Below are 24,446 nucleotides of genomic sequence, written 5' to 3'. Positions count from 1 at the left end.
CTCACCTAGGGTGTGCTCCTAAAATCTAGAAAGTCTATGCTGAGAATTAGGTGGATGGACTATCACCTAGGGTATGCTCCTAAAATCTAGGAGACCTACACTAAGTTAGGTGGATGGATTCTCACCTAGGGTGTGCTCCTAAAATCTAGGAAGACTGTGCTGAGGACTAGGTGAATGGACTCTCACCTAGGGTGTGTACTTAAGCTCTAGGAAGCCTACACTGAGGACTAGGTGGATGGGCTCTCACCTAGGGTGTGCTCCTAAAACTCTAGGAAGCCTACACTTTAACTTATGCTTAAGGTGATTGAATGTTTTCTATATCTTCCAATTAATTAAATCATCAATCCTCATCTTTATGACATAACCATTTAAAAAGAAGTAAAACAAAAGAAAGATGTGGCAAACCCACTTCCAAAACTAGTAAAGTTAAGGGAGAAAACAACGAGTGGATCGACCTAAAAGCGTTTAAATAACAATCAATTGAAACCCAAAACAGTGGGCAAAAAAGGGTCCATAAAATCAATTCTAAACCGCATGTAAATCAGCACTTAAAGGCTACATAAATCTTGCCCAAATAATGTGTAGATCGCCTCAATATTAGCCCACCAAAATGCCTCAAAACATTGATTAAAACAACCCCACAGATGGTGGGTTTAATGCCTCCAAAACAGTAGGCAAAGCTCTCTAAATCAACCCTAAAACAATAATTTTAAAATTCTCAAACAACACATGTAAGCTCAAAACATTAATCTTATATGTCCCAAAATCAATTAGGAAATTCAGTCCAAGATAGTGTGTAAACTCTCCGAAATCAGTTAACAAACTGACTCAAAACTGGCTCTAAAATAGTACGTGAATCAGTGGGCAAAGCCCTAAAAATCGCAATGTTTAAATCCACCAAACAACAACCCTCAAGGGAGGCATTCGGAAATTAAAGAACATAGACCCGCAAAGAAGCATTCAAGCCCTAGAATAACGGTCATCTCGAGCCTCGTAGTATTTCCTTTCGAGTGCTCGAAGCATGAAATCAACAAATGAGTATTTAAGATCAACAAGTAAATGGTCATTAGGACTTCACAATATTGCATTTAAGTACTTGAAACATAAACCAACAACGGAGCATTTAAAAACAGCAAGTAAATGATCATTGGAACCTCACAATATTTGCATTTAGGTACTTGAAACATAAAACCAGCAACTAAGCACTTGAAATTAGCGATAGCATATAATTGAAATATTATTTATATTTCTCCAAAATCAGTAAGACTATATTCATGTGGAGAGGATCCCATTTCAAATTTATGTAAACAATTTGATAGTCATAAGATGCAATAGCTGGAAGAATATACCTGTCCTTACCTTACTTCGACACAGCAAGGACACAACAAGAAATGAAAAGGAATGGGAAAGGGAGGTTGTTGTTCGCTGGCGAGAAGGAGGCTAGCAGCTTCAGTCGAGTGAGAAAGAGATTCGGGCGCTTCTCCTGCATGCGTGAGGAAGAGGGAGGTCGAATCGAGCTGGGTGCCGCGTGAGAGGAGGACGAGGGCCTCGATGGGAGCTTCTGAACAGAGAGGCCGCGGGCTTCGGTTCGTGAATGAGCGGAGGCCGAAACTGTCGGACGAGGAAGGAGGTGACGTAGGGCTTCTGGTCGCACCAACGAAGAGGACCGGGGAACCTCTGTCGGGCGATAGAGGGTAGGAGGCGAGAGGGATTTTGGTCAAATGGTAGAGGCCCAGCAGATGCTTCGATCGGGGGCTGCGATCGAGTCACAGAGAGGAGCGGGTGACTGTCAACCGCAGAGGGAGAGCGGGATCGAGCGGGCAGCAGATCTGCTTTGATCGGGGGCTTCGATCCAGTCACAGAGAGGAGCGGGTGAGCGAGGTTGAGCGGGATCGAGGGGGGCGAGGAGGAGGAGCAGGCCGAGAGAGAGGAGCTGTCGAGCACAGAGGGAGAGCGCGATCGAGCAGGAAAAGACTGTCGAGCGAAGGTAGACGAGCAGGAGCTCGGGAGAGGCAAAGAAGGAAGATCCCGGAAGAAGAAGGCGATCCTTCCTTTTAGAATTGGAGCGGGGGAGACGTTATGCTAAAACTTCGGCGGAAAACTTTGGCGGGGATTTAATTAGTTTCAGTTGATAAAACAGATTCAAAAGAAAAGTCTTTAACTTTCAATTAAAATAAGATTAAATGCCTATTTGAAATTCAAAATTGTTTAACCCTTGTTCAGCCCGAGTCCAGCCCAAATCGAACCTGAGTTGAACCTGGGTTGAGTTTGGGCCCGCGCCCCGCTAAAAAAATGTATCGATTTCCGTGTCATTTGTGCGCGCGTGTAACCCTAACAATATTGGTGTCATTCCTAGCTAAAGTTGATGTTCTGGATGCGTCAGTGATGTCTGTTTCGTCATCCGGGGTCGTCCGGACAAGTTCGCCGACGGGCGAGTCGATTCAAGTCAAAGTCGTGTGTGGTGCAGTGAGTGCGTGAATTGCGGCGTTCGCGAGTAATCGAGTCACAAAGGGTTCGCCTAAGGCTGTTTGATTCTATAGAAACTCATTTTCGGGCCCTCTACATGTTGGTCATTAACCCTTGCAACTAGAAGTTGAGTGCTTGGAACCACTCATACGAGTTCTTCACAAAAATGAGTCAAGAAGTGGCTTGAAATTCTACGGAAGATGGGCTTCATTGCTAGTCCGCTAGGATGTTCAATAAGAACTCCTAAAGCTAGATCCTAGGTTCTAAGAGTAGGAGACTAAGACCTCACTAAAAATGAGGTCAACAACATATTACAAGAATTGTATTTAAAGACATTTTCAATAAAATAATGAATATAGGGGTGAAAATAAAAGATAATATGAAAACAAGATTATATTTATCATTGATATGCAAAAGCTTAAGCTTGAAATAATTGAGCAATGGAAAGAGATTCCAGACTAAAATAATAAACATATTTAAAATCGATCAATTAAATATATGTGAATGGATTAAAGGTTTAAAATTTTTGGACGACTAATATCAAAAAGCTAAAATGTGTGACCCTGAATGGTTTAAATTTTATGACAAGAAAATGCATGTTGTCATATATTTTATGCAAAGAATATTGTTGATATTTAGGGGCTGTTTGGTAGGCTGAAAAAGCTAGGTATTGTATTTCTAATCTCGTAAATTAATTTTTTCACTGTTTGGCGGGACGCATAGGAAATGCAATGTATTCTACTGTTTCGCATGACTTATTACCACAGGCAATTTGAGATAAATATATATATACATATTATTTCATTTTTTCCATCATGTTTGTGTAAGCTATATATCTACTGAATACATGAAAAATTATTTTTGAATAAATTAAAACAATTTGCAAAATTGAGAAGATTCTTTCACTGACATTTTTTTATTCCATGCAGCACTTATTGAATATTTTTGCCTCTGAACTAATAGTTAATAGTTTTGCATAATATTGATGAATATATTCATTTGAAAGATGGTCTTTTTATAATTCTAGTATTTTAACTTACTGTGGCCAATGATATATTGCCATTACTTTTCTCATGACAATGCACCACTTAAAAAAAAAAAGGTTCATAATAACAAAAATGATGAAGCCTTAATTTGTGAAGCTTATATGGAAAAGAGATATCAAGTTTCTACCTATATATCTGGAATCAAATGAAATGGAATCAACTATTGTAAAATGATGATGCAAATAAGTTGACTTACGGTCATTTATATTTTTAATAATCCAAGTATGCCGTTAAGTAAGCATAGTTCGTGAAAATGACGATGAATACAAAGTTGCTAGAATTTATGCTTTTACGAAAACAAACACATAAATTTAGGTAAGATCATTCTTATTCCAATGTATGTTTTTCTATTACGAACATGATATGGAGATTTAATAGTGCACTTAATTTATGCAACAGATTTGACATGAGCGTCTAAGGAGAAATGCAAGTATAATAGCGCACGACTTGTAAATGTTTACAAAAAGATAATTTCCCTCTTAGTTATATGCAGAAGTAAAATACTTAATTATATTTTATAAATTATCATCATGCATTAATCATGAAAAATTATGAGTTAAGAGTAAACTAAATGAAATGCCGCACTGTTCAAGTGGTGATTAATATAATAATTCTAGAAGAGTGCTTAATATTAATCATTAGTTCAGCATAAGATCAACAAAATTAAATATTCAACTATTCTATGATTCCTGATTGAATAGAAGTGGTAGAAAAAAAGCAATGTTTGATGTAGAGACTAAAGAGACTAAGGATGAGGAGAACTCAATAGAGAAATAAAAGTCTGAATCATGTGGCTCTTTGAGGAGCATAGACTCAGATGCATAATTGCAGAAGTAATGTATGTACTCTATCTGTTTTAACTTACAAGTGCACAACTTTTACATTGAATTTCAATTCCATTATTTTAATAACTTACATTGTTTAGCATACAAAGCCTGCTATTAAGGTGCATCTGTACATGTCTTCCAATTTTCTAGAAGGTTTCGTTGCTTCAACTTCATATTTATACATGTTCTCAAATATATACATGCAATTACTTTCACTTTTACACAGCTACTGAAATATATAGAGGATGTGGTGATACACTGGATAACTACACACACATAAAATTTTCGAAGTTTCAAGAGAAAACTCGTGCATTTCATCTCATTGAATTTAACTAAAAACGAAATCTTTTTTTTTTCAATAGAATTTGTCTATGATAAGTAGGCATGTTAAACTGTTTACTTAATGCGTGATATTGACTATTGAGCTACTATTTTGACTCAACCCAACAAGCACCGTTGTGCATTTTGGCGCACCGATTATACTGCAACATAACCAAATAGTAAGTTTTCATTTGCCAAACCTTCCATTTAATTCAGTTAAGGTTGTTAAAACGGCTAGTTGTTTGCGAACAACTCTTGTTTGACTCGTATAGTAGCTCGTGTTTGATTCGTTCGCTAAGCAAACGAGCCGAACACGAACAATTTTTTTGCACTCGATATATAAATGAGCATAACACAAACAAACTTTTGTTTGTTCGTGTTCGGCTCAGTTTGACTCAAAATAATTATATATATATTAATTGTCTATAATAATACAAAGATTTATAATCAATTAAAAATATAATAAAAATATATGAATTTTTATTTAAATAAATATTTTAACATAAATAATAATATTTAAAGCTCGCCCTACTCTAAACATCCTACGTCTATGTGATTAGGGTTGTCAAAGTAACTTATTATTCATGAATAGTTCGTGTTGGGCTTGATAATCAAGCGAACCAAACACAAACAAAGTTTTTGAGCTAGATACATAAAAGAGCCGAACACGAACAGTGATTTTTCAACAAGTCGAGTCTGGACTCGCTCAAGCTCGACTCATTTACACCCCTAACGGTTGCATGCATGACTAGAATTGTCAAAATGGTTTTTTGTTAGCGAACAACTCGTGTTCGGCTCGTTAAGCAAACGAGCGAGCCGAACAAGAACAATTTTTTTTTGTTTGAAATATAAACGAGTCGAACATGAGCAGTTGTATTTTTTAATAAGTCGAACACAAGCTAAACCAAAGCTCGCTCATGCTCGACTCGTTTACACCCCTAAATTCAGTAAAACTCATGTTAGCTAAAGCCTATTGGATGGACGAAAAAATATTTAGAGGACCAAATGCAAGATTTTAAACTATTGCTCTTACACAGTATTTTATAATCTTATAAAAAGCTCAAAAAATGCTCTTCTTCATTATTGCCTTGAGCAGTTCACACCTCAACTCCAAGCACCTTTCCTTAAACTCTCCTTCCTACCAAAACACTAAAGCCCTCTTCCTCCACCATTCTACCATCTAGCAACACCCTTCTATACGCCCAAACCCCTTCCAAAACACTTTCATCGCCTCCACCATCTTCTAACACCCTTCCAATATCTCTACCACCTTCCAACACTCATCCGCCATCATTCAACACTCCAACACATTACGCCTCTAATGTTTGGGGCCAAGCCGGAGGAAAACGAAGGCCAAATCGGAATAGATCTTGGTAACGGCACGCCTCGTATGGAAGTATAGTCTTTGGAACCTCATCCTCCCGAGATAGCTGAAGAATGTAGGAATCGTTGAAGATACAATCTCTCTATATCTTGGCTCCCTCAGAGATCTTCAAAGCAAAAAAAGCTTTGCTACTACTCTCCATAGCAATGGCAACCATATCCACCTCCGAGCTGGAATCTCCTAAGTTTAGTATGGTTGCAAAATGAAAAATCGCAAGGAAAAAGCTAGGGCACAACTCAAATATGCTAAAGCCAAATAAGAAGGAATTGAGAAAGGAATGAAGAATTTGAATCGTTTGAACCCTTATATAATTGTTAGAGTAAAAGAGGAAGTGCTCCCAAAAGCAAAAAGGAGGTCAGCTAAATATTTGAAAATCGGGAAGTTGCTTCGTAATAAATAAGACATCATCACAAGAATGGTGTGCCCATGCTTTAGCATCAAAGACTATACGGACCATCTTTCAAAGAAAAAAGAAATTTCAAAAATGTTCTGCATTAGATGTTACAACACAGAAAATTCAATCATACTCTTTCATTAGATAGATCTAAATTCTGATTCTTTATATTGTTCAAATCGATCTTCACGGATTGTAGAAGTCCTTTCATGGCTAATTGCCCTCCTGCAATAAACTGTCCAAATTGGGTGTCATTCAACTTGCTAATGAAGAAGCAATAACATTAACTTTATTTCTCAAACTCTCTACGGTTCTCCTGGATCTCTAAAAAATCCCTTGTCAATTTTCTGCCAAAAAAAGATCGTGATTCTTAGCCTGCTGGAAGTCATCTTCCAACTTCATGATATGAAGTTGCATATCGAGCGACTTGTCTTGAAGATGCACAGTCTTATCTTTTACGAACAATAGCTCGTCACGAACTTCAATGAGCCCCTTCAGAGCTCCGCAAGCTTCTCATTGGTTCTCTCTAACTCTTGGTGAGTTGACAACAACTCTTCCTTCAATCGATTTATGTGATTCAAGAGGTCAACATTAGAAAAAGCAAGCAAGACGGTTCCATCTACTTCTATTAATGGCCTATTCTTAGCGATGGCCACTAGTTTCTCCTCCAATGAAAGCCCTTTTGAGACAATGAGCTTCGTTTCCATGATTTTATCTCTACCCTCATCAACTTTCATGACATCTCGTCCGCCTATAAACATAGGATAATCAAACAATATAAATGGATTGCGTCAACAAAGGATTAGCCAATATTACCTTCGGAAGTAAGTTCGCCTACATCCTACCGAGTTTCCCCACCACCTCCACGGGTCGATTTTTCACTGCTTCGGCATCTTTCAAAATGGAATCATTCAGAAGAGTCGCAAGCTTCAATCGTTGATTGATAGATTTCTTTGCAAAGTAACAACTAGAACAACAAAAGCGTAGAGCCAAAAAAAACCAAAAAAGATGAAAGAAATCAATGCATAGTCACCAAAGCACAACTCTGATAAAGTGATTATGTTGGAATCCTTCCACTTAATCAAAGAATTAGAAACTGGTGATCTAGCGCCAACTTTCAAAACTACAGCTATTGGTTCGCCAGGAATAGGATCCAAGACTGGTGGCACTGATGTTTCTTTCGAAGCCATTTCATTTAAATCGGCTTCCAAGTCCACATTTGGGGTCACAACGCTCCCCGTGAAATTGTCTGACAGCCCTCTTGCTTTGATGAGCTTTGACCTCTCTGCACCGCCATCCTTTCCTTTCGAATCGTGTGAACCCTTAGAATGCTTCCCTCTCTTCAGCTTTCACTGAACAATCACCTTCACCATTCTTCTGCGACATTTATCTCTTCTTTGGAGATCTTTCTCATCGGAGCAGAATCTAAGTGATGACAGATTCTTGAAAATAAAGGACAAAGCACAAAAATGAAGCCTCCAACTCGCAAAGCTCCATAAAGACTGGCATGACTCTTAAATTAACACAATAAAACTCTTTTTATAACCACCGAAATTAATTAAGTCGTTACTAACGTTATCTTTTTTCTTATGAAAAGATTACAGTGTATCGATGGACACAGAACTGTCCTCATAATACTTGTTCTAAATGACTTGATAGTTATTCTTTGACAATTTTAAAAAGTCGGCATCATCACATTCTCCAAAATGGGGAAGTTTCGAACTTTCCACATTCTACTCCACTTCTTAGAAGTACATATCTCCAGATGGCTGCAATAAGTCATGTCTCTTATAACACCATGTGCTTCTACCCTTGGTAACTCGGTAAGGAAAAATTTTCCTGAAACATCTATGAGTCAAGATCACGAAATGAGTTGTTTACATCACCTAGAAAGCGAGAGCACCTGAATGAAAAACAATTCATAGTTACCTAGAGGAAAGAAAGTACTCGCGACTACTCCCTGCAAGCGTAACTTCTGAGCTCCAAGAGGAAAGAAATTTAAAGCTCAATGGTAAACTCTCGCAACTACTCTTCAAAGTATAGCCCACAAAGCTTATTGATGGTGGAAAACACCATTTCGATTGAATATAAATAGAAATATCTCCAAACAAACTCGATAGAGCAAAATATCTGTTGCGATCATCTCATCCCTCAAGTCATGAATAGGGGTTAATTATTCTCTTACTCTTTCATTATCTTACTTTTCTAACAATTTCGTGTCGAAGAGCTAAGAGAATCAAGAAACTATATGTATATAAAAAAAATGAGTTTCTTTAAATAACAAAAAAGCCCAAAAAACTGAGTCGTATGGGCTCAATGGATCAAACCCGCCAACCATCAATTCAATGGTTTAGCACTGACCAGATCAATCGTATTTGTTAATCGTACATTCAAAAGCGACAAGCTACAAAGCTTCTTGCCACCCATAAGAAACCCACTAGTACCACTGAAGTACGTCATTATTCCTATGAGTGTCTCAAAACGAGTTATCTAGTCTTAATCTTCAAGCGAGTTCTTCCAGTCAAACTCGTTCACACTGCCCGAGTTTTCATTCTAAACCTACACGAGCTAGTTAGACCTTCCGACAACTGTCTAGCTATGTCATCAAGCTCGACAAGCGGTTCTTCAAGGTAAAAGAAAGTTAACTCTTCCATATCAGCATGCATATCACCATTTATTAATAGCTTGACAATTCACACCAGTAGTCTTATCGATAAGGAAATTGCTCAAGCTTCGTACTATACAACCTATAACCTAGTTTTATATTTTATTTTTTAGACTTATGTGTGGGTACACAAGCCCCGTAGTATATAAAAAAGAAGAAAAAGCGAAAACGATGATATACCTCTCAATTCTAGGGCCTAAAAACCTCATTGACCATCTCTCTCTCAAAAATTTCCTCAGCTTCTTCTAACTCATTCCTTAAGGTCTCTCTCGGATTGTATGAGTTCGCGAATTACACGAGATCTCATGCCCCAAAGGATTCAACACATAGGGTTTAACAAATTGAAAATTGCTCATGTTTCACAAATCTTGAATCCTGAGGCAAACAGCAAAACAATCTTCAGATTTCAACACACTCAAGGTTTACAAAATCTAAATTTACTGGTTTTGCTAAATCCTACTCAGTCAAAGCTTATATTTAGCCAAGCAATCCCTTAAAGACTCCAACAGGCTTCATTAAACATACCAAAAAAGAAGAGGGGTAATCCACGGAGGATTTGATAGAGCTCAAACGAAATGTAAAACTCGATTGCACTAGGCAAAACGGACTCAACCAAAATCCGAAGCATAAACTAGAAACACTGATAAAAACAATCCATTCATCAGCCAAAAATTAACAGAGTATATGGTATTTGACGATGTGATGTCGTTGCACAGATCAAATTGGAAAAAAGAAAGAAAAATATAGCAGGCTATTTGATTTACACTGATCTGGAAGCTGAGAGTTGGAAAGAGTTCAGATCCAGTATAGCCGCAATCTCAGACGCCTTCCTGTGCGAAGCCATTTCCGGACGGCTACTTGGGAGCCAGAGAGAGCGAGAGGGCAAAAGAACGCCTTCAAAATCCAAAATCCACGATTTGGATGGAAATTGGACGCATCGACTTTCTTAGGTTGGAAAATTAAACTTGACTACATAAAAGTGCCTTGGACTGCGGTTGCAGCTTGGGCCGCCGATAAGCCGGGGGGTGGGGGGTAGGGTGGTGAGGAGGAGATGAAAAGTAATAAAGATATTACATTTTTGTATGTGCTTTAAAAGAGTATGCATAGGGGTATTTTTGGTATTCTATATAAATAAACTTATGGTTCGACCACTTTCTAACTTGGCCGACTAACCTTAATAGGCTTCGGGTTGGCAGGATTAGCTCTGTCTGCTGAGATCAGCTTAGTCGGTTGAGATCAGCTTGATCGAATTAGCTTTCTCGATATAGATATGTAGGATTATATGACCCAGTTGTTAATATTTGATTCCTTATAAGAAGCCACTTGGCGTCATTGGGATTTGGAGATACTAGAGAACCAAATCTTCCCTTGGATTGGTTTTCCTATAATGGTTGGCTCGGATACCCATTTGTCTTGTTTTTGGTTGAGTGATTTGTTCTTGCATCATTCGGTCGTCTTTTGCACATCTCATGTTTTGGTCGAATTTGGTCTTGCTGGCTTGCTTGGATAGCTTCACTCGGCCGAATTAGTAGGCCTCATGATCTTACTGTTGAATCTCCTCAGGATTAGCTATAGCACATTTTTCATTTATATATTTTAATTCTTAATTCTCCTATTTTTAGAAAGCACAATAAGAATATACAAAGTAAATGCAAAAATAGATTTCAGTTGTTCTTAATTAATGACTTAATAATTGAACTCCTCCTTCCCATAGATAATTATTGCCCTCAGCTCGCTCTCTTATAACATCTGTAGGATTATATGAACCAGATGTTGATATTTGATCCCTTATAAGAAGCCACTAGGCGTCATTGGGATTTGGAGATACTAGGGAACCAAATCTTCCCTTGGATTGGTTTTCCTTTGATGGTTAACTCGGATACCCATTTGTCTTGCTTTTGGTTGAGTGATTTGTTCTTGCATCATTCGGTCTTCTTTGGCACATCTCATGTTTTGGTCGGATTTGGCTTAACTGGCTTGCTTGGATAGATTCACTCGGTCGGATTAGTAGGCCTCATGATCTTACTGTTGAATCTCCTCAGGATTAGCTATAGCACATTTTTCATTTATATATTTTAATTCTTAATTCTCCTGTTTTTAGAAAGCACGATAAGAATATACAAATTAAATTCAAATATAGATTTCAGTTGTTCTTAATTAATAACTTAATAATTGAACTCCTCCTTCCCCTGGATAATTATTGCCCTCAGCTCGCTCTCTTATAACATCAACTACATCACCGCCATTCTCTGTGGCAGCGAGTCTTCTGTCGATATCTAGGCATAAATTCTTCAGGTATTATCCATATACAACTTCAACACTGACGCAACCATGGGAGAGGATCTAATAATAGCAGATAAGCTGATGAGGAAGAGAAATAGAGAGGGTAAGAGGACAAGAAAACTTTCTAACTTGTGATAGAGACTGCATCTTGATTTCTCTCTCGTTTATTCTATTTTCTAATTGTAGCTTAATGATTTTGACGATGGACTGGATTGCTCTAACCGTCATCTCTCAGCATCTCATTCTTCTACCAGAACTGCTAGAGACAAAATAAGTGCCCACTTTTATAATTTCATATTATCCAATTCTGTTGAAAAGAAAAAAAGCTTCTATAAACTTATGTACAGATCAAATCATTTTAATCAAGTCACCCAATGGCCTTTTTTGTGCGGACTATTGACGTAACTTTACGTGCCGCGGAGGTTATTCCTGAGTTATTTTTAGGTTATTTCTGGGTTATTTTCAATAATCCCGAAATAACTCAGAAATAACCCGCGATCTTTATTTTTGGGTTATTTCGATATTATTAAAAATAACTCAAAAATATTCTGAAAATAACTCAAGAATAACATGCACGACACGTAGAGCTACGTCAAGAGTTCGGACAGAAAATGTCCACCGCCCTATAACTTTTTTGTTTCATATTTTTACATATAAATTTTGGCAGCTTTTTGAAGTATTTCTAGGACATTTGTGCGAATCGATGAAAGGAATTATTCAGCCGAACAGAAAATGCCCACCGCCCTATAACTTTTTTGTTTCATATTTTTAGATATAAATTTTGGCAGCTTTTTTGAAGTATTTCTATACGGGACATTTGTGCGAATCGATGAAAGGAATTATTCAGGTACGGAGTGGTATGTATGTAAATCTTTCTTAAATTTAGATAGTATAAAATATAGTACTCAAGTTTAAATAGCAGCAAGCCGCCCCCACTTGTTTTCCTAGCTTCAACTTGGTTGTTCTTCACTCTCTAATGCCGTTTATGGCCCTCCCGGGATCACCTCAGATCCCTCTAGCTGCTCCCTTGCCCTCCTCCATCTCCCCTTCACACCGCCGGCTACCGCAGATTTTCCCTGTTCCCATCTCCGCCTCTAAATCTTCAGAGCTCCGGTCAAAGGCAATCGAATTCACTTACAGCAGAGCTGATCCTTCCATAAGATGGCCAGATTTGAGGATTGACGAACATTTCTTCACTCGACAACCCCATCTTCCCTCCCCTTCCCCCGCTGCCTCAGATACTCATTTCCCTAATTCTAGAAAAGACTCCAATGACAAACACGAAGATCCAGATAACCCAGAAGATGCGGAATACCATGAAAACCTGGATGACAAACAACGGCGATACCGCGGCAGAAGGATGAGCAAGCTCGCTTTAAAGCGAGCTAAGGATTGGAGACAAAGAGCACAGCTGCTCGCCGATCAAATCCTCGCCCTCCCTCCTTCCGGGCTCGTCGCTGACGTTCTGGACAACCGCGCAGTGCAAATGACTCCCACCGACCTCTGCTTCGTCGTCAAGTTCGTGGGCGCCTCCAGCTGGACCCGCGCTCTCGAAACTTTCGAATGGCTTAATCTCCGGCGGCGATACTCTCCCTTACCTCGGATGCTTGCTGTCATGATCTCCATTCTTGGACGGCATCGTCAGGACTCCCTCGCAGAGGAAATATTTCGGCGTTCTTGTGTTATCGGGGATGCTGCCGTGGATCCGTCTGTGCAGGTCTTTAATGCTATGATGGGAGTCTACGCTCGTAGCGGGCGGTTTGATGATGTCCGGAACCTGCTCGATGAAATGCGCAAGATAGGCCTCGAGCCGGACCTTGTCAGCTTCAACACCCTTATAAATGCTCGGGCTAAGTCCGGGCAAGTGCCGGCAGGCGCCGCACTGGAGCTTCTCCAAGATGTCCGAGGCTCAGGGCTGAAGCCAGACACAATCACTTACAACACTCTCATCAACGCTTGCTCTCAAAGCCCTAATCTACAGGAGGCCGTGAGTATCTTTGAGGACATGATGAGATCTAAATGCCAGCCTGATCTCTGGACTTATAATACGATGATCTCAGTCTATGGCCGCTGTGGGATGACCCAAGAGGCCGAGCAGCTATTACATGAAATAACGTCGATGGGTTTTTGTCCCGATGCTGTTACCTATAATTCTCTTCTTTATGCATTTGCAAAGGCTGGTAGTGCTGTGAAGGTGGAAACTTTATGTGAGAAGATGATCAAGGCTGGGTACAACAAAGATGAAATCACATATAACACAATCATTCACATGTATGGGAAACAAGGCAGAGTAGATTTGGCCCTCCGGCTGTATGATGAGATGAAACTGGCCAGTTGTAGTCCTGATGCAGTCACCTATACTGTATTGATTGATTCACTTGGAAAAACTGATAGGATTGTAGAGGCAGGCAAGTTGATGTCAGAGATGGTTGATGCAGGGGTGAGGCCTACTTTGAGGACTTTCAGTGCCTTGATTTGTGGATATGCCAAGGCTGAGATGAGGGTAGAGGCTGAGAGAACCTTTGATCTTATGGCAAGGTCAGGGATTAAGCCAGATTGTTTTGCCTATTCTGTTATGTTGGATATGTTGGTAAGGGCCTCCAATAACAGGAAGGCAATGGCTTTATATCGGGAAATGAGGCAAGATGGCTTTAGACCTGATAATAATTTATACCGGATTATGTTGGGGGCTTTTGCAAACGAAAATAAGTTCATTGATGAGATTGTCAATGACATGCAAGGAACTTTTGGGATGAGTTTGAGTGAAGTTTCCTCTCTTCTTGTCAAGGGAAAATGCCTTCTTAAAGGGGTGGAGATATTGAAACGGGCTGTAATTCAAGGTTTCAAACCCAATCATGAATGCTTGTCAGCCATTTTTAATGGCTATACTTCATCAGGTAGCTATCAAGAAGCACAAGCCTTTCTAGATTTCTTGAAAGAAAATGTACCCGAATCCCATTGTTTGATGACTGAAGCTTCTATTATACTTCACTGTAATAATCACCAGGTGGATGCTGCATTAGAGGAGTACAAGAAAATGAAGTTGAGTGGTCTGGTTTTCTTAAGCAAAGGTGTTAGCCTTTATGAAGCGCTAGTCACTTGTTGTGAAAAAACTGAATCTTTTTCAGAGGCTTCTCAACTATTCTCAGATATGAATTTTCTTGGCGTTGAACCTACTAAGAAAATTTATAGGAGTTTGATCACAGTCTACTGCAAAATGGGTTTTCCAGAAACAGCTCATTATGTGCTGGATAAGGCGGAATTGTCTGGTATATATTTCAACGATCTATCGATTCATGTGGACTTGATTGAGAAATATGGGAAGCTAAGGCTATGGCAGAGGGCTGAGAGCTTGGTAGGGAAGCTCAGGCTTCGCGCTCCTATTGATATTAAAGTCTGGAATGCTCTTATATATGCCTATGCTGAGAGTGGTCGCTATGAGCAAGCAAGATCGGTGTTTAATATGATGATGAAATATGGTCCAGAACCTTCTGTAGAATCTGTGAATGGTCTCACGAAGGCCTTAATAGCTGATGGAAGATTAAATGAGGTTCATGTTGTAATTCAGGAATTGCAAGTTATGGATTTTAAGATAAGCAAAAGCACCATAGTCATGATGCTTGATGCATTTGCAAGAGAAGGAAATATATTCGAGGTAAAAAAGATATACCATGGCATGAAGGCAGCAGGCTATTTGCCAAATATGCAGCTTTATAGAAGTATGATTGAATTGTTTTGTCATGCAAAACGAGTACGAGATGTTGAGTTGATGGTTGCTGAGATGGAAGAGGCTGGTTTAAAACCAGACATATTTATCTTCAATGCTCTACTAAAGATGTACACAAGAATTGAAGATTTTAAGAACAGCTTGGAGATTTATCATAGAATTGTAGAGGCTGGATTGAGCTTGAATGAAGATACCTTCAATACACTTATAATAATGTATAGCAGAGATATGAAACCTGAGCAAGGTTTTATTGTCCTAAATGAGATGGAAAAAAATGATCTTGAACCCAAATTGGATGCCTATAAGAGTTTGTTGGCCTCATGTGGGAAGGGGCAGCTATGGGAAAAAGCTGAAGAGCTTTTCCAAATCATGTTGTCTAAGGGGTTTAGATTGGATCGATCTTTCTATCATATTATGATGAAGATATATAGGGATTCTGGAGACCACTTCAAAGCTGAAAACTTGCTCACTTTGATGACAGAGGCTGGTGTAAAGCCAACAATTTTCACAATGCATATGCTTATGGTTTCTTATGGAACGGCTGGGCGGCCTCAGGATGCAGAAGAAGTGCTAAAAAATATAAAAAACTCAAATTTTGAACTTAGTGCATTACCCTACAGTTCTGTGATTGATGCCTACTTTAAGGGTGGTGATTATAGACAGGGAATTGCTAAAATGGTGGAAATGAGGAAAGATGGAATTGAAGTAGATCAAAGAATATGGACATGTTTTATCAGGGCTGCTAGCTTCTGCCAGCAGACAACTGATGCAATGCTTCTCCTTAATACCCTACGTGACAATGGTTTTGATCTTCCTGTCAGGTGCAGCAAATGTTGACCTTCATTAAAAGATCATTTTTCTCCTTTATCTGTAGCGCACACAAGGAGTAGATGTTTTATATCCTTCTTTTGTTTTACAGACTTCTGACTGAGAACACGGAGGTACTGGTTGCCAAGGTAGAGAAAGTGCTGGGGGATTTGGTGCCCGAGGAAGACGATGCTTGTTTTAATTTTGTGAATGCTCTGGAAGATTTGCTGTGGGCCTTTGAACGGAGAGCCACTGCTTCATGGCTTTTTCAAATGGCAATAAAAAAGGGCATATACCGTCATGGCGTGTTTCGGTATGAATGCAGAACCTGGACTGATTTTGAGGAATTATATAAAGAGAAGAAGTGCATAAAATCATCTTTCTTAGGCTGTTATTTATGTATAAGTTTTAGATATTTTAATTATTTCATATCTGTAGACAAGCACAAAATATGCCTATTAGATGCTGATAAATTAGTGTGATAGGATTAGGAAGAAAAAATGATAGTACTGAGATTATTTAAATATAAATTGTTCGAAATGATTAATCAAAAATATATTAAAAATTATAACTTGATATTAAATCGATGCAATAAATAATGAAATAAGCAAAAAGAAAGAACACATAGACTTTATGTGGAAAATATAAGACGGGAAAAATCACGGGTTGAGGAGTAGAATTCACTATCAAATAAGAGATTACAAGTGGAGAGTATCTTGCGCAAAACAAAAGAGGGGTATTTATGGTTTTAGCAATTTCCCTTTAAATAAATAATAAAAAAAAGCCAATAAAACAATAGCACGCAGACTGCAATCTAAAGCTATTATAAGCTCGTTCTTATGGTCAAAACCTTCAATACGTGTGCTCAGAGTTACCTTCTAAAGCCACAATCCGTGCAATCATAATTTTCTTATAAGACGAAATGGGACCCACAAAATTCGCGTCATAAATTACCATTCTCCACCTTGACACGATTTTCCAAAGACGTAATGAATATAGCTTTTTTCACTTCTTCCACAAAGCTCTAATGATCAGTAATGAATACGAACCAAGTCTAAACAATGCTCAAAATTGACTATTGGAAGTGCTTTAGTCATCATATCTGCAAGATTATCATGGATCTTACAACAATACCACCACGAGCGATAACTTCACGAACAAAGTGATAAGGTGTGCTTATTTTTCTCATTAAACATTTTATCTTTGCTGAGATCAATAGCACTTTGACTGTCAAACATCAGCATAATTATTTTCAAATCTTCACTAAGCTCTTCAAATAGACCTTTTAACCAGAAAGCTTCTTTGCAAGCTTTAGTAATTGTCATGTACTCAGCTTCAATTTAGATAATGCCACTATTTTCTATAAAGTAGCCTTTAAGCTAATCATACAGCCACTAGCAGTAAACATGTATCCTGTAAGTGATCTACTTATATCAAGATCTCTACAAAATCTGAATCAACATAGCCAATGACTCTGTAGTTCTCCCGAATTGCAAGCAAACATCTTTTGTTCTACATAGATACTTGAGAATCCACTGAACTGTTTTCCAATTTTCTTTACTCGTATTACTCATATATCTACTAATTGTACTGAATAATTATGATAAATTTGGACGATAAAATACCATAGCATACGTAAGAGATCCCACTGCACTAGAATATGGAACTCGAGAAATATATTCAATCTCATCATCAAATTGTAAACACAAAGATGATGAAAATCTGAAATGCACAGCTAATAGAGTACTTATAGGTTTGACATTTTGCATATTAAATCTATTCAATACTTTTTCAGTGTACCCTTGCTAATTCATAAATAATTTACATGCATTTCTATCTTTCTGAATCTCCACGCCAAGTATTTTTTTTGCAGCTCCCAAATCTTTCATTTCAAACTTTCAAACTCATTGTTAAGTTAAGTTGAGCTTTTAACATCTTGATATCATCTTTATCCTTAGTAGGTATCAACATATCATCGACATATAAAAGCAAGTAGATAAATGAGTCTTATTATTTTTCTTGAAGTAAACACAACTATCATAACTATTTTTCTTAAACTTATGAGCGATCATGAATGAGTCAAACTTCTTATGCCGCTGCCTAGGACACTGTTTCAAACCGTTAAGAGATTTCTTTAACAAACAAACATGATCTTCTTTTTCTGTAATCACGAAACCCTCAAGCTGCTACATATAGATGTCTTCTTCAAGCTCTCCATGTAAAAATAGTCTTCTCATCTAACTGCTCAAGCTCAGGTCATACTTAGTCACAATACCAAGTAAAGCTCGAATTGAGCTATGTAGGACAACCAAAGTGAATACATCTTCAAAATCTACATATGGAATTTGACTAAATCCCTTTGCAACTAAGTCTGGCCTTATATTGGGCATCTTCAGCCCCTAGTATACCTTTCTTTTTCTTATTATAGTGAACATCTTTTTTGCATTGAGGTGATTTCACCAAATCCCAAGTTCTATTTTTATGCAAGGATTCAATCTTCTCTTGCATAGCGATCATCCACTTATCAGCATCAATTGAGTTCATCGCTTTTTTATAGCTATAAGGCTATTCAACACACTCAATACATTCAGCTACATTTAGAGCATAAGCAACCAAATTAGTCTCAACATACCTCTAAGGCGACTTAATTTCTCTTCTTTGTTATATTCTTAACAATCGAATACTGTGATGATTGTTGTTGTGATGGTGGGAGAACGACATTATCATGATTATCTGAGCTTGACTCAGAAGTTATGCCCAAAGATGTGTCTGTATCAATCTGAAGTTCCATTTTTTTGCTAAACATTTTCTTTTGATCATCATTTTTAGATTTTGTAATAGATGTTGTATGTAACATGATATACAACATTTATTATAACTTTTAACTCTAATTTTATAACCAAGAAAACACACTTTATAATCTAGGTTCTAATTTACCGTTATTAGTATAAGCATATGTGAGACAACAAAAAATTCTTAAATTAAAGTAATCTGCAGGTTTACTGACCAAATTTCATGTGGAGTTTTCTTCTCAATAGCATTAGCCCAAAAATGACTTAGGTAGCTTGACATTGGAGACTATGCAACGAATCTTCTTTATTATAGTCTTGTTCATTCGCTCCGTCATGCCATTTTGCTGAGGTGTGCGTCGGTTTATGAAGTCTCTCATAATTCCTTCTGATTTGCTAAAGACATTATATCTCTTGAACAGAACTCCAACTCATTATTAGTGTGAAGTCGTTTGATCTGCTTTATAGCCTTCTTCTCGATTATGATTTTTCATTCCTTAAATGTAATAAAAACATCGCTTTTCTGCTTCAAGAAGAACACCCAAACTCTTCTGAAGAAATTATCAATGAACGCCAACATATATTTGGCTCCTCCTTTTGATTATACTATAGACGGTCCCCAAAAGTCAGAATGTATGTAGTATAATAATTCATTAGTATTGTGAATTCCAACATTTAACTTAACTCGTTTTGTTTTTCGAATACACAGTATTCTCAAAACTTCAATTTAGTAATGCTTTAACCATTTAGAAGTCCCCTTCTGCTTAGTTCAGTCTCTCATTCTCACTCATATACCCAAGACGCATTTGCCAAAGTCTAGTTGCTTCATCTTCTGACATGGAAGAAGTAGTAACTGTTGCATCACGTACCACAGTAGAGCCTTGTAAGATCTATAGCCCCACAATTTTCTTCCGTCCCTTCGTCATAATAAGAGATCCTTGGCCTAGCTTCAAAACTCCCACCTTCACCAAAGTACTTATACCCATAAGAAACAAAGAGTACTTAAAAAGATTAGATTTCTTTTCAGATTTGGGACATGTCTCCCATCTCCAAGTGTTCTGATAACTCGAACAAATATCTTGATTCTAATAGTACCGACACCGATTATCTTACAAGGAGCGTACTACTCCTTAAAGAGGTACCCTTTGACACTGTTTTATGTGTTGAAAACCAATCTCTATTGGGACACATATGAAACATACAAGCTGAATCAAGTACCCAATCATCACAAGGTTCTCCGTCTGAGACAACTAGGACTTCACCATAATTAATAACTTCTTTATCAACACTGGCTATACCATAATGATCTGATTGTTTGCCCTTTTGATTTTAAGTTGCTTTCTTATTTTTATTCTGAATTTGTAACATTCAGATTTGATGTCCCTTTTTCTTACAGTAATTGTATATCTTATCTTTATTTCTAGGATTTGATCCACTCTTTGTATCGGCACTTAACTCTTCTCTTGAGTTTTACCTTTAACGAGAAGGTCTTCTCATTGAGCAACAAGTTCATCCACTAGTTGTTTCATCTTCTCCTTACCAAGTAAAACATCATATACTTTGTCTAAAGTAAACATCTCTCGCCCATACAAGATTACTTCTCTAAACATTATATATGATGAAGACAGTGAGCATAATAAGATTAGTGTCAAATCGTCTTCGTCATAATGAACTTCTATGTCTTTCAAATCAGAGACGATTTTCTTAAAAATAGTTAAGTTATTTATAACAGATGCACATTCTGTCATTCTATGAGAGTGTAAACGTTGTTTTAAGTGCAACTTACTAGTCAGGCCATGCTCAATTGCTCTAGTTTGAGTCATAACGCAGCGTTGGTCTTCTCCTTCAAAACTTCATGTAGAATCTGGTGTTTTAAATGAAGATAAATTTGAGAAAGAAACTTTCGATCTTTAGGTTGCTTTTCCTCCAACGTCCATGATGAGGGCATTTTTTTGAACCCAAGTAGCCTATTGTTTAGATCCATCTGTACTAAGACTCCTTGCATCTTAACCTCCCAAAGAGGAAATTTTTTGTTGCGATCTAAAAGAGGGATGTCATTCTTAATTGTTGCCATCGCCGAAATCATGTATGACTTTGATACCACTTATTATAAGTTGATATTAAATCGATGCAACAAATAATGAAATAAGAAAAAAAGAAAGAACACATAGATTTTACGGGAAAAACCCAAGTTGGGAAAAATCATGGGCAGAGGAGAATTACTATATCAAATGAGAGATTTCAAGTGAAGAGTGTTTTACACAAAATGGAAGATGAGTATTTATAATTTTAGCAATACCCCTTTAAAGTAAATAATTAAAAGAGAGCCAATAAAATAATGACTTACGGATTGCAATCTAAAGACTATTATAAGCTTGATCTAACGGTCAAATCCTTGAATCCGTGTGCTCATAATTTCTTTCTAAAGTCACTATCTGTGTGGTCATATTTTCCTTAGGAGACGAAACGGGACCCATAAAATTCATATCATAAATTTAGTATTTAATATATCTGACAATTATTTATAGAAATGAATGAAAAAAGTGAATTTATTATGTCAAAACCAAAATAAGCTCTGAATGTTTGCACTGCTTTTGTCTAGGAATTATCTGTGTTGTGTTTAAATGAAAACTATGTCAAAATCCTCACATTCTAATTTCTAAGTTATGCTGAGTCGAAGATTTACAAGACATTTTTTTTTGTTTAAAATAAAAACGGTTGCCAATAAGAACCTGAGTAAGATTCCATTGATTCTGCAACTTCTGATGTATTGCAAGCAGGGTTGCAGATCGGGACTGGGGAGCTGATTTCAGAAAACTTTCAGGCGGTGCAGCACTTGTAGCTCTTACGCTATGGCTTGATTATATGCAAGTAAGCACTTTGTGCGTGCAGGAATTCTAATGTAAAACTTTTTACTGGCTTCTGATTTTTATTTTATTTTTTCTCTTGCATGCAACAGGATGCTTCATTGCAGGGATCTCCGGAGTCACCTAAATCAGTTGTGTTGATCACAGGGACTGCAGAGTACAACCTGGTTTCCCTGGACAAAACCCTCAAGACATATCTCTGGGAAATGGGCTCACCATTCCTTCCCTGTAAAACTCGATCCGGCGTCCTTGTGGCAAAAGCTCACTCCCTTAGGATGTGGCTAAAGGATTCTTCATTCTGCATGGATCTGGAGTTGAAAGATGCGCCCTATCTTCCCAGTTCTAATTCGATGTCTCTCACAGACGGCTATTTTATGAGGGCAGGGTTAGTTTCAGCTTTTAAAGATATAAATGACAGAGTTGGAAAGGTGAACCCTAAGAGATTTGCGAGGCTAGCTTTATTGTCTGAAGAGAACAGAAACAAGGCGATCGAGGCTCATATAAAGGGCAGAAAGGAAAAGCTTGAAAAGTTGCAGAAAAGGGGGAATGTAATAGCGAGGAAAGCGACAAGATTGCGCACTGGAAAGTTTATGAGGCGGCGGCATACTGCACTGGCAACTCAACGTTAGTTAAATGAATGTTGACATATAAGTATCAAATTTTATGTGTTTGATTTGTAATTACAAAAGATTTGTGCTGTATATATGTAAATTTTCCTAAAAAATTGATCCCAGTTTTACGATTTAAAATTTGCTAGAAAGTTTTCAAGAATATTTTCTGTCATGCTGTGGAAGATTGGCTGTGGAATATATCACCATCATTCCTCACGGACGGTTTCTCGGCGGAGTTACACCGCCTGTAACCTCTCTGACCTCTCCCCCGCCCCCCGACCTCTCCGCTGCCCTGCAATCTTTCACCGCCACCGGCGACCTACGCAGCGCCGCCGCGGCTCATGCCCGAATCATTATCCTTCATGATCTCGCATCATCTTCCTTTTCTCTCTGGAACAAGCTCCTCAAGTTCTACCTAAACTATGGTCACCCCCGCGATGTCCGCCTTTTGTTTGATCAAATGCCGAACAGGGATGCCGTATCTTACAACACTTTTATCTCCGCTCATATCCGCAGCAATGGAGATCCTACGGAAGCCGTGTTTCTGTACTCCCGAATGCTGGAGGAAGGAATGACTCCCAATGCCCTAACCCTATCAGTACTGCTCTCGGGTTACAATACTAGTAAGTATCCTTGTGTGCTGATGCAACTTCACTCACATGCGATAAAATTTGGCTTATGCTCCGATGGATTTGTCGGAGGAGCTTTGGTGAATTGCTACGAGAGGTTATCAGGGCTTGAGGACGCCATTTGTGCGTTTGAAGATATAACAGAGTTCGATTCAGTCTCGTGGAATATAATGATTGATGCCTGTGCTTGCAGCGGCAACAAAGAGAAGACCGTCTCCATTTTCTTAAGAATGAGATGGGAAAATGGTGGCTGCTTCGATTGTTTTGCGTTGACGAGCGTCTTGAAAACCTGCTTGGAGAAGAAGGATTTGGACCTGGGCATGCAGCTCCATAGCTGCGCTTTGAAGTTTGGGTTGGACTCCGATACTCCAGCTGGAAATGCTCTACTAACAATGTACTCTAGATGTGGAGAAGCCATTGATTCTGCCTCACAAGTGTTTGAGAGAATTCCGAAACCGAATATCATAACTTGGACAGCAATGCTCAGCGCATTTGTGCAGTATGGGATGACGAATGAGGTGATTAGCTTTTACAGAAAAATGCTCGGAGTAGGCATAACAGAAAATGAATATTGCTTTGCTACTGTTTTGCCTGCTTTCAGTGAATTATCCGTTGTTGAACATGGGAGAATGATTCATTCCAGAGTATTGAAATCCAAAGTTCAATCAGATGTTGGGGTGGGCAATGCTCTTATGGATATGTACTTTAAATGTGGGAGCTTGGAAGATGCTCATTTGGTCTTTCAGACCATGAAAAACATTGATGTGGTGTCATGGACCATAATGATTTATGGCTATGGTCAGCATGGGAAGGGAAGAAAAGCTCTCGAGCTGTTTGAATTGATGAAAAAACAAGGCTTTAAGCCTGATGGAGTTACTTTCCTTGGTGCCTTATCTGCCTGCAGCCATGGAGGTCTTGTAAATGAAGGACTTGGGATTGTGGAATCCATGATTGGCGAATACTGCATAAAGCCTAGAAGGGAACATTGTGCATGTGTGGTAGATTTGTTTGGTAGAGCGGGAAGGTTGAGAGAAGCTGAGGGGTTTATAGAAGAGATGGGTGCGGGATCGGATCCGTTGGTGTGGGAAACACTTTTAGGGGCTTGTGAGATATATGGAGAAATGGAAGTTGGAAAGAGGTCAGCAGATAAGCTAATGGCACTGAAACCAGGCAATAATGGTCCATATGTCTCTCTCTCTAATATTTATGCTGAGCAAAAGATGTGGGAAGAGAAGGGTGAGTTGAGGCAGAGATTGGATGCAAGTGGAATGAGAAAGGATGCGGCACAGAGCTGGGTTTGAGCTTTAGATATTTGATTGGAAGATTTACATACATGCCACTCAATTCTTATGTATTTATCTATGCAAGAAAATGTGTATTTCAATGCTTAAAAGTTAATAGTGGTTTTTTTTTAATGTGATATGAAGGATTTTGGTTGTTTAAATGCAAAAAAGTAAAGTTTAGGTGTTAAACTAATAATTCTGGAGCATGCCACTTGTCTTCCAATTGTTAAATGGTAGTATCTTTGCGCCGTTACACCCACATACAAACAAACCATTTTCATGGTAAAACCCTGCTTTATCCTCGCTTATATAATACAGATTGTAGAATAACATCTAAAACAGATTGC

At 38.2% G+C, this 24,446-nt stretch overlaps 3 protein-coding genes across 4 annotated transcripts in view; 2 read left to right on the top strand and 1 right to left on the bottom strand.

Moving 5' to 3' along the window:
* Positions 1-21,519, bottom strand: part of LOC110030252 — a 29,915-nt gene extending 8,396 nt beyond the window's left edge. Inside the window, exon 1 of the mRNA XM_020732877.1 lies at positions 21,442-21,519. Within this exon, the coding sequence (XP_020588536.1) occupies positions 21,442-21,457 (16 nt within the window). The 5' untranslated portion in view covers positions 21,458-21,519. The remainder of the gene's footprint in view (positions 1-21,441) is intronic.
* Positions 12,329-22,416, top strand: LOC110030251 (pentatricopeptide repeat-containing protein At3g18110, chloroplastic). Of its 2 annotated transcripts, XM_020732875.1 has the most exons (4): positions 12,329-15,934; positions 16,033-16,233; positions 21,490-21,580; positions 21,669-22,416. In XM_020732875.1, the coding sequence occupies exons 1-4, from the start codon at positions 12,363-12,365 to the stop codon at positions 22,203-22,205; spliced, it is 4,401 nt and encodes a 1,466-aa protein (XP_020588534.1). In that variant the 5' UTR covers positions 12,329-12,362; the 3' UTR covers positions 22,206-22,416. The 2 variants fall into 2 exon arrangements, with proteins under 2 accessions (XP_020588534.1, XP_020588535.1); XM_020732876.1 differs by lacking the exon at positions 21,669-22,416 and having other exon boundaries at positions 21,498-21,554.
* Positions 22,240-24,446, top strand: part of LOC110030242 (pentatricopeptide repeat-containing protein At1g74600, chloroplastic-like) — a 19,138-nt gene continuing 16,931 nt past the window's right edge. Inside the window, exons 1-2 of the mRNA XM_020732862.1 lie at positions 22,240-22,274; positions 22,371-24,111. Of these exons, the coding sequence (XP_020588521.1) occupies positions 22,240-22,274; positions 22,371-24,111 (1,776 nt within the window). The remainder of the gene's footprint in view (positions 22,275-22,370; positions 24,112-24,446) is intronic.

The sequence above is a fragment of the Phalaenopsis equestris genome, unplaced genomic scaffold (genome assembly GCF_001263595.1).
Source record: "Phalaenopsis equestris unplaced genomic scaffold, ASM126359v1 Scaffold000686, whole genome shotgun sequence".
Lineage (NCBI taxonomy): Eukaryota > Viridiplantae > Streptophyta > Magnoliopsida > Asparagales > Orchidaceae > Phalaenopsis > Phalaenopsis equestris.
Note: the sequence above shows the minus strand (reverse complement) of the source record. Positions and strands in the feature narration are given on the sequence as shown.

Coding starts and splice junctions, on each gene's coding strand:
- LOC110030251 (XM_020732875.1), top strand. CDS start 12,363: ATGCCGTTTATGGCCCTCCCGGGATCACCTCAGATCCCTCTAGCTGCT. Junction 16,234..21,489: donor TACCGTCATGGCGTGTTTCG/GTATGAATGCAG, acceptor TATTGCAAGCAG/GGTTGCAGATCGGGACTGGG. Junction 21,581..21,668: donor TATGGCTTGATTATATGCAA/GTAAGCACTTTG, acceptor TGCATGCAACAG/GATGCTTCATTGCAGGGATC.